The sequence below is a fragment of the Habropoda laboriosa genome, unplaced genomic scaffold, assembly GCF_001263275.1.
Source record: "Habropoda laboriosa isolate 0110345459 unplaced genomic scaffold, ASM126327v1 scaffold64, whole genome shotgun sequence".
Taxonomy (NCBI): domain Eukaryota; kingdom Metazoa; phylum Arthropoda; class Insecta; order Hymenoptera; family Apidae; genus Habropoda; species Habropoda laboriosa.
In genome coordinates, this window is record NW_017100183.1 from 1404737 (window position 1) to 1414793 (window position 10057).

Below are 10057 nucleotides of genomic sequence, written 5' to 3' on the forward strand. Positions count from 1 at the left end.
AAGATGAAACGTTACTTTTTAACAGGTTAAACGATTTTAATATCATCAGCGAGGGTCGTACGATACAGATGCCTACCACGTAAACGTTGGCCCGGTTTACGCAAGTGCTAACAGACACAACCAAAAGAGACAGACACAATCGTTCGCGTACAGTCACTCACGTACATGCACGTGCTTCGCATTAATTTCGACGTTGGTGACTTGTCGCAACGAGATCCGTGCCAATAAGAAACGCCTGGATAATTTTTCTTTTATACTTCGCTTGATTTTATTTTTTAACCACGTTCAGAACGGTTTCTTCGAACACGCTGTTCTACCTTTCGCCCATATTGCAGTATCTCCCTTGGTTCGATTTAGTCGTTTTACATTTGCACATATACGTAGAAAAATATAGTATATTAGGTGATAAATAATCGATGGTTTTACATGTTTATTCTTCTTTGAACTTGTCGCTTAATAATTACGCAAACGCTTATTGGAATTTGCTTTCCATAAGCGTTAAGAATAACGTTCATTTTTCTTTTTTCTCACAGTATACAGAGTAAGAAACACTCACCTTGCTGAAATATCCAACTGTATGACAACCCTCGACGTCGCCAATGGTCATCACGTAGAAAAGAAAAGGCTCGACGTCGTAGTACAACGTCTTGTGGTCCAGGAAGAACTTTGCCAGCAAGCAAAGATTCTGACAATATTGCTTATAACGTTTTCCGTCAACTTCCCATACACCTATCTTATCTTTCCTGTATAAACATTGTGAAGAAAGAGCGACATGTATAATTCTACTCATCTGAAGATTATCAGAATCACGTTTATCTACCAACCTGTACACTTCGTGTCCAGGTGGATGTCTCCATAAACATTTCTCTCGATGCCTCCTTAAAACTTGACGGCTTTTCGCATACCGCAAGCAATACTCGCATAAATAAAGCTTCGGAGCGCGGCTGAACTCTTCTGGATAGGGACTCTGGTACCAAACTTCCATTTCCCATTTTCCCATTTCGATAACTCTTGTTCCGCCACCGTTTCTACCTTCACCATCGTAATCCAATTCTTTCAATTCCTTCTCCTATTGCAAAAGAAATATTGTACAGTTAGTACGACGTTAAGGTACACAAAGAGGTACCTTGAAAACCTACAATTTTTTCACTGGCGATCGCCTGCGCCTCCATGAACAATTTCAAATCGTATTCCGGAGTTAGATTCGTCAATCTTGGCTGACGGTCTTTCTCATTTCCTTGAAGCTCGCTACTGCTGTCGCTTTCGTTTCCATCGCCAGCGTTTCCTTTCCATTTGTTTCTCATTTCCCTTACTTTCAGCTGATAGTTTCTTTGCTCCGTTGTTTGGTGCATACCCTTTGGAGACTTTTTCGCCAAGCATGCTACAGCTTTTTTCCTCTCTTCTTCGCGTTTTTTTCTTTCTTTGTAAAATTCCCTGCAGAAGGAAGAAGCTACTTTAACGTATCTGTAGCACACATCACATATTTCTCGTGTATCGCAATAAAATGATAACTTACACGCATGCTTGCTGCGTCGTGTTATGATACAAAGGGCAAGATTCCAATGTAAAATGCGAATCGAGCTTTCCAGAAAGATGACCACGTGAATCGCAAGTTGGTGCTAATGGGCATTCTCTTTCCTTGGTGACGCGTGTGCGACCATAATTCCCTTGTCCTGATCTTCCGCTGGTAACGTTCGACGTACCGCTGTTCTGTGGTAGTCTGTTGGTTCCTGACGACTGTCTCGCGGCGGTACTAGGCCCAGCACGTTTTACAGGCGATTTGCTGGTACTCCTCTTGCTTTCAGCTACTCTCGATAAATCACACCGGATCAGCGGAATTTGCAGGATACGTTTACACGCTACCGTTTCCGTACCTGAGAACCATACTGCCGCCGTAAGCAAAAAGACTGTATCTGCATCTTAGGACACCTTGGACATGCTTTTTTGTATACGAAATGTTTGTCCCATCGACCAGTGGATTCCTACGGGCCATATATATGTCCAATCCATCCATCCAGAACCGCAAATACTGCTTTTTTGTGTTAAGGAGGCAGCATAGAGTCCTAAATCCACCGCCTGCAGAAAATTCTCTACCCGCCTCGTTTTTCAACATACTCATGCTAAGAAAACTTCGAGAAATTTTCTCCCGACATCAAAACTAATCGAAAAATATGTCTAGAGACAATTTACTACGAGAGAACGGTGGTACTACAAGTCAAAATGTATCTATATGCATGAAGTGTGTTTTGGCAGTAGTGGTTGCAATGATAGGTTGATAGAAGGAATTGAACTTATCCAAGGACAAAACAAAATTGGTTAGTATTCTAACTTCTAAAACAACTTTCTACAATTTCAAAACGATAAAGAAGAAAAATATGTAGGAGACTAGTTTATGCTAAGGATACACAACTAATAATACTTATAGGAAGGTAATGTGTTAAATAGTAGAATCTTAAGGAAATACCACGCGTCTTTTAAATGGAAACATAATATCCACAAGGAAGTAGGGAGGAAATGTGAGATTAGTAACGAAATGTTGCATACTGTGACATACTTATTGCTACAATACATTCGTACCTGTGTCAGATTCCGAGTCACTGGCTGGTATTCCGGAGTTAGATTCGTCAATCTTGGCTGACGGTCTTTCTCATTTCCTTGAAGCTCGCTACTGCTGTCGCTTTCGTTTCCATCGCCAGCGTTTCCTTTCCATTTGTTTCTCATTTCCCTTACTTTCAGCTGATAGTTTCTTTGCTCCGTTGTTTGGTGCATACCCTTTGGAGACTTTTTCGCCAAGCATGCTACAGCTTTTTTCCTCTCTTCTTCGCGTTTTTTTCTTTCTTTGTAAAATTCCCTGCAGAAGGAAGAAGCTACTTTAACGTATCTGTAGCACACATCACATATTTCTCGTGTATCGCAATAAAATGATAACTTACACGCATGCTTGCTGCGTCGTGTTATGATACAAAGGGCAAGATTCCAATGTAAAATGCGAATCGAGCTTTCCAGAAAGATGACCACGTGAATCGCAAGTTGGTGCTAATGGGCATTCTCTTTCCTTGGTGACGCGTGTGCGACCATAATTCCCTTGTCCTGATCTTCCGCTGGTAACGTTCGACGTACCGCTGTTCTGTGGTAGTCTGTTGGTTCCTGACGACTGTCTCGCGGCGGTACTAGGCCCAGCACGTTTTACAGGCGATTTGCTGGTACTCCTCTTGCTTTCAGCTACTCTCGATAAATCACACCGGATCAGCGGAATTTGCAGGATACGTTTACACGCTACCGTTTCCGTACCTGAGAACCATACTGCCGCCGTAAGCAAAAAGACTGTATCTGCATCTTAGGACACCTTGGACATGCTTTTTTGTATACGAAATGTTTGTCCCATCGACCAGTGGATTCCTACGGGCCATATATATGTCCAATCCATCCATCCAGAACCGCAAATACTGCTTTTTTGTGTTAAGGAGGCAGCATAGAGTCCTAAATCCACCGCCTGCAGAAAATTCTCTACCCGCCTCGTTTTTCAACATACTCATGCTAAGAAAACTTCGAGAAATTTTCTCCCGACATCAAAACTAATCGAAAAATATGTCTAGAGACAATTTACTACGAGAGAACGGTGGTACTACAAGTCAAAATGTATCTATATGCATGAAGTGTGTTTTGGCAGTAGTGGTTGCAATGATAGGTTGATAGAAGGAATTGAACTTATCCAAGGACAAAACAAAATTGGTTAGTATTCTAACTTCTAAAACAACTTTCTACAATTTCAAAACGATAAAGAAGAAAAATATGTAGGAGACTAGTTTATGCTAAGGATACACAACTAATAATACTTATAGGAAGGTAATGTGTTAAATAGTAGAATCTTAAGGAAATACCACGCGTCTTTTAAATGGAAACATAATATCCACAAGGAAGTAGGGAGGAAATGTGAGATTAGTAACGAAATGTTGCATACTGTGACATACTTATTGCTACAATACATTCGTACCTGTGTCAGATTCCGAGTCACTGGCTGCCTTTGCTTGAAGCTGAAGCAATTTGCTTCCTTTTCGTGTCTGTAACTTTCGTTTGCCTTTGGCCGTTGCCTTCGCCGTGCCCGTTTCACCAGGTTCGTCCATTTCTTTTTCACTCGCAGACGCGTCGCCTTCATCCTCGCTTTTTATTGCACCTGAACGTTAAATAAAATGTTGATGTAACTTTACGCAATTCCTAATATTTGATTACGCGTTTACCCACCCTGTCGTTTTGTACATTTTTGCGGTTTCACAGGCGCAACCGCCGCGGAAGGCCGCTTTGGAGGAGCATTTATAGTAGCGCTTATTGCTGTAGTTGGTTGAGTATCTTTTCTTTTTATCTGAGGCTGTGGGCTTGCAACACTCTCCGACGATTCAGAGTCGGTGCTGCTATCTGTAGAGCCTGAGGAACCTGATCCTGCAGAGCAGCTCTTTGAGCTTGCAGAACTATCTGACTTTTGTGATTGTACAGATTTTGCTAATAGACCTGATATAATAGAACGAAACTTTGGCTTAAAATTCTCAATGATGTTGCTTATTTAACGAAATAATATTGAATTTACATACTGGGCCTATTTGGAGTGATAGTTTTCTGTTTTGTTTCATTTGGTTTTGATTTAGGCTGCTGATTCTTTGTGTATTTTACAGAATTATTTGCAGGTTTTACTGTGCTAGTTTTGGTTGGAATACCACTGTCACTTTCACTACTATTCTCAGGACTGAATATACTTTTCTTCTTTAATTTCTTTTGCACAGGTTCTGAGGTTGCTTTTGCAGATTTGTCAGGACCTTTTCCATTAGCATTTGTGGAGGCTATTAAAAAAACACATTATAAAGTAGGAAAGGATATAAAAGATAAATCTTAAAAAATTATTTTAAATAAATATGTTCTTACTAGAAGGTTTGTTTGGCTTGTTAGCAAGTGGTTTAGAATTTGGTGTATTCTTCTGCTGGCCAGAAGCAATTAATGCTTTAACAGGTGGCCTTTGTTGTTTAACAACAGGTGCTACTGTGGCAGTTGCTTTAGGTTTAGCTGGAGGCTTTCTCTTTGCTGTAGGTTTTACTTTACTTGGTGATTCCTCTGATTCTGAAGAGTATACCACAGGTCTACTCTTCGGTGGTATTCTTTCTTTATTTTTATTTTCTGCAGATGGAGCAACAACTGTGTCAGCTTTAGATTTGCCATGTCTATTAGCAGGGAATGGTGTCTTCTTTTTTGCCCTTTCTGTGTCAGATACTTTTTTACTATTAGCAGAGCTACTGGAATTTTCTGAATCGGATGAGCTAGATTCACTGCCTGAACTTGAAGAACTACTAGATGAAGAACCAGAACTGGTTGTTGAAGTAGATTCTGAGCTAGTGGTCTATCATTTGACAATAATATTACGTGCATTAATTAAAGTTTAGATATGGTATAAACTATGAAATTATAATGATCGTATAACCTATACAAAGTGTACGTACCTTCCGTTTTGGAGTCATTTCTATAGTGCTATCTCTTAAGTAAGCAACAAATGCCGTTTAACATCATTTCTGCAATAATGTCTATACTCTTCCAAAACATGTATGGAGGAATTATTTACAATAAACTCGATTAAGGCAACAAATCTTCCATTTTACACTTTACTTTGACTTACAACTAAGTACACAACACACTAACACATCACTATACTATAGCATTCTGCGCAGAAGTAATGCAACTTTAAGGCAAGTTCGAAAACGATAGAAAATAATTTGCTTCTTCTTAAGAATACCTTTTGTACTTTATAAGTAATAATTTCAATAATTTTCATTAACTGTTAACGTTGAATTTCCAAAAGTAATTAATAATTATGAGAGAAGTTAAAAAATAAGGAACTCATAAAATACGAACGTGTTCCGTACTACGTCTTACATATTTCGTGACATACGCACGAAGTATAGATGACACTTTTATCGAATATCATATGTGCAGAACATATTTGTCCTAACGAAGAACGTCGGTGAACGTTCTTTAACTCCACATTTCTTATTTTTTTATTCTAGACAAGTTATAATAATGACGGCGTTCGAGGGTAAGTTTTTTTGATTAAACATATTTTTAACGTCGTACTCATATAAGTAGAATTACGTATAATTGAAAATGTTCTTGATAAAGTTGTCAAAACCGGTTTTTGCATTACTAACGTTTCGTTTTAGAAATGGGTGTTTTGCCAGAAATTGGAAAGGCAGTCGATGATATGGAATGGGCGTAAGTAAAATAAAATTTTGTTAGAAGTTGTAACAAGAAAATTCTGCATACAAGAGTACTATTGAAATATTTTATTGCAGACTACCAACTGATGTCCAAGCTGAAGCTGTTCCATTAATTTTGGGTGGTGGAGATGTATTGATGGCTGCAGAAACTGGCAGTGGAAAAACTGGTGCCTTCTGTCTACCAGTTTTGCAAATTGTATGGGAAACTCTAAAACAGTTAGAATCTGGTATAACAAGTAGTAGTTCTGCAGGACACCATCAATACTGTATGTCATTTTTTAATCTGACTGCAACATGTTATACAATGTTTCACACTAAGGTATTGCTATAATTGATTGCAGCTAAACATTGGTCATTGAGTTTATTTGATAGAGGTAGAGCATTAGCTATAACTCCAGATGGTTTAAGATGTCAAAGTCGTGAACAAAAAGAATGGCATGGCTGCAGAGCAAACAAGGGAATTCATGGAAAGGACAAATATTACTTTGAAGCTATAGTAACTGATGAAGGATTATGCCGTGTAGGCTGGTCTACATCTCAAGTAATTACCTTAATTTTTTATCAGTTTTTCAAAAATCGCATTATAGAAAAATTATAATTATTACTATATTTATGGAATAGGCTTCATTGGATTTAGGAACAGATAAATTTAGTTTTGGCTTTGGTGGTACTGGTAAAAAATCACATGCAAAACAATTTGACAATTATGGAGAGTCTTTTGGAATGCATGATGTAATTGGGTGCCTCTTAAATTTATCAGCTGGTGAAATTAGTTTCACAAAAAATGGTGTAGATCTGGGTGTAGCATTTACTCTGAATGCACAACTAAAATCAGAAACCTTTTATCCAGCTGTAGTGCTGAAAAATGCAGAAATGTCATTTAATTTTGGGGCACAGCCATTTAAACATCCACCTCCATTCAATTATGTAGCAGTAGCCTCAGCTCCAAAGGAAGCTATAAGAGAAAATCCCGTAAACAGCACTCAAACTCAAAGCAAAAGTGATGGCAAACCTAAGAGTAATGCCCCTCAAGCTATAATCTTAGAACCCTCTAGGGAACTTGCAGAGCAGACTTATAATCAAATTCAAAAAGTAAGGTGTTAATAATTATAAGTGAAGTTGAAATATTCGATGTATTAAATGTTATTTCTTTTTAGTTTAAAAAATATTTGAAAGATCCTGCTGTTAAAGAATTGTTAATTGTTGGTGGTGTTAGTGTTAAAGAACAAATAGCCACATTAAATTCTGGTGTGGATATAGTAGTTGCAACACCAGGGCGTTTAGAAGATTTAATACAGGGTGGTTATTTGTCGCTAACACATTGCAGGTATTTCGAAATTCATTACAGATTAAGCCTATTGAAATAATCTTTGTTATAGTATAATTTTGTTTTAGATTTTTCATTTTAGATGAAGCTGACGGTCTATTGAGATCAGGGTACACGGAATTAATTGATCGTTTGCATAGACAAATACCGAAAATTACTTCAGATGGGAAAAGATTGCAGATGATCGTCTGTTCAGCAACATTGCATGCATTTGAAGTAAAAAAGATGGCAGTAAGTATTTGTAATTGTAATTGTTTACATTTGTATATAATATTATGTGAAAAGATTCACGGTGTGTAGGAACGTTTGATGCATTTCCCGACATGGATCGATTTAAAAGGTGAAGATGCAGTACCCGAAACAGTGCATCATGTTGTTGTAATGGTAGATCCGCAAAAGGATAAATCTTGGCATAACTTAAGAAATCATATAGAAACTGATGGTGTACACAGTAGAGATAATATAACACCTGGTTCCTCTAATTCAGGTATGTTTCGAATTGTATGATAATTTTCGAATTCTGTATATTTAATTAAATTTGTTTTACAGAGACAAATTCAGAGGGTACAAAAATATTAAAAGGCGAATACTGTGTTCGTGCTATCGTAGAAAACAACATGAACCGAGCTATTATTTTCTGTAGAACCAAATTAGATTGCGATAATTTGGAACGGTATCTGAAACAGAGCCGTGGAAATAATTTTTCATGTGTATGTTTACACGGTGATCGAAAACCTCCCGAGCGTAAATCTAATTTAGAAAAATTTAGAAAAGCAGAAGTAAAGTTCTTGATTTGCACCGACGTTGCAGCTAGAGGCATAGATGTTACGGGAGTACCTTTCTGTACGTAATCTCCATATATGCTTGATATATTTTCATGCAATTTTTATGTATCTACTCATGATCAAATTTTTTTTTAGGTATTAACATGACTCTACCTGACGATAAATTCAACTATGTGCACCGTATAGGTAGAGTTGGTAGAGCTGAAAGAATGGGTCTGGCTATTTCTCTATGTAGTGCAGTTCCTGAAAAGGTGTGGTATCACGGCGAATGGTGTCCTAATCGCGGAAGAAACTGTTACGATACCAGGCTTACCGACCAAGGTGGTTGCTGTACTTGGTATACCGAACAAAACGTAAGTTTTAACAAAAAGCGTTTTGTTTTTGTTGTTTCCTGCCATTCGATTGTCAAATTTTCTCTCTTTTAGTATCTAGCTGAAATTGAAGACCATTTAAATATCACAATTGAAATAGTTGATAAAAATATGCGCATTCCAATTAGTGAGTTCGACGGAAAAGTTGTGTACGGTCAAAAGAGGCAATCCACGGGTATGTATTTTTTGTATCCATATGAATAACCGAACTGTATCATAATACTAATGAATTTTCAGGTTCAAAATATCAAAACCACGTTCAACAAATGGCGCCCTACGTGTCGGAATTGTCTTCCTTGGAATCACAAGCACAATTTTTGTATTTGCAAAGGCATATGACAAAAGCAGCGAATTAGATCTGCTATGCTCGCCGAATGAATTGTTCAACCTTCGAATATCGTATTTTAGTATGTTATACTAGTGTTTGAATAATCTCTTAATATTTATAAATATAGTGTACTTTCAAATGTAACATGTAGGTATATAAATTTTGTTACAAGTAATACAACATCTTGGTTCACGTTATATCGTGTCCCGAATTTCATAGTTAACTCATAATCAGGCATTTTCGATATATCTTTTCTAAAGAACAAAACATGTGACTTAGATAGCATTTGTATATGTGTATATAAGACATACGGTAAGTGTTTATTGTATCTTTATAATTTTCATAATTGTACCATCGCTATTTTAGTTACACAAATGTATAATACAGTGGCCTTGCAGTGTTGGTTTTGTAATTTTCACATCTTTTGTATGGTTTTTATTTTTTGTTTTCTTGTATATGTGCATGTGCGCGCACGCGCGCATGTTGTTACACATAATAATTTATACACATTTCTTGAAATCAATGGTAAACGACTAAAGTTACACAGTATACAAATCATACTGTTTGTTTTCTGCATCATTCGGATATAGGGTACGTGTTCTCCCTTCTTTTCTTTCTTTTTTTAATCTTTTCCTTTGAAGTAGCGAATTCGACGATTCGCCTGTAACACGCGCCATACGAATACAACGCGTCTTCTATCTCTTTCATTAAGGGTGAACGAGGCGCACGTATTATATTCACGCTCGTAGATCTTTCACTTTGAATCCCTTTGCGCAATTAGTACAACACGAGTCGAACCCTTTATACTCGCTATATAATAATTTAATTGATTAATCAGCATAGATTCATGAAAACATTTCTTTTTTGTTTCTCTTCATATTCAGACAGTCATCACAGAATGAAAATGAAATATTTTTTTTTCTTTTTTGTTGTTTCTTTATATCTTCTTGTAATCTAAAAACACATTTACAGTCGTTCGAGTCATTCGCCCG

General features: G+C 37.3%; 2 protein-coding genes across 3 annotated transcripts in view; one reads left to right on the plus strand and one right to left on the minus strand.

The window, feature by feature from the left end:
- The window catches only part of LOC108579161 (histone acetyltransferase KAT7), a 26625-nt gene extending 20985 nt beyond the window's left edge, over positions 1-5640 (minus strand). The window contains exons 1-10 of the mRNA XM_017942613.1: positions 5484-5640; positions 4915-5383; positions 4587-4832; positions 4243-4506; positions 3995-4174; positions 2934-3330; positions 1140-1434; positions 825-1069; positions 557-743; positions 101-107 (exon numbers count right to left, since the gene is read on the minus strand). Coding sequence (XP_017798102.1) covers positions 101-107; positions 557-743; positions 825-1069; positions 1140-1434; positions 2934-3330; positions 3995-4174; positions 4243-4506; positions 4587-4832; positions 4915-5383; positions 5484-5501 — 2308 coding nt within the window. The 5' untranslated portion in view covers positions 5502-5640. The remainder of the gene's footprint in view (positions 1-100; positions 108-556; positions 744-824; positions 1070-1139; positions 1435-2933; positions 3331-3994; positions 4175-4242; positions 4507-4586; positions 4833-4914; positions 5384-5483) is intronic.
- A 372-nt stretch (positions 5641-6012) lies between these two features.
- On the plus strand, positions 6013-9170 carry LOC108579195 (ATP-dependent RNA helicase Ddx1). Of its 2 annotated transcripts, none has more exons than XM_017942665.1 (12): positions 6013-6073; positions 6198-6249; positions 6330-6520; positions 6596-6795; positions 6876-7346; positions 7412-7581; positions 7650-7812; positions 7882-8068; positions 8131-8424; positions 8502-8719; positions 8792-8912; positions 8975-9170. In XM_017942665.1, the coding sequence occupies exons 1-12, from the start codon at positions 6058-6060 to the stop codon at positions 9091-9093; spliced, it is 2202 nt and encodes a 733-aa protein (XP_017798154.1). In that variant the 5' UTR covers positions 6013-6057; the 3' UTR covers positions 9094-9170. The 2 variants fall into 2 exon arrangements, with proteins under 2 accessions (XP_017798154.1, XP_017798155.1); XM_017942666.1 differs by having other exon boundaries at positions 6330-6496.
- Positions 9171-10057: the final 887 nt, after the last annotated feature.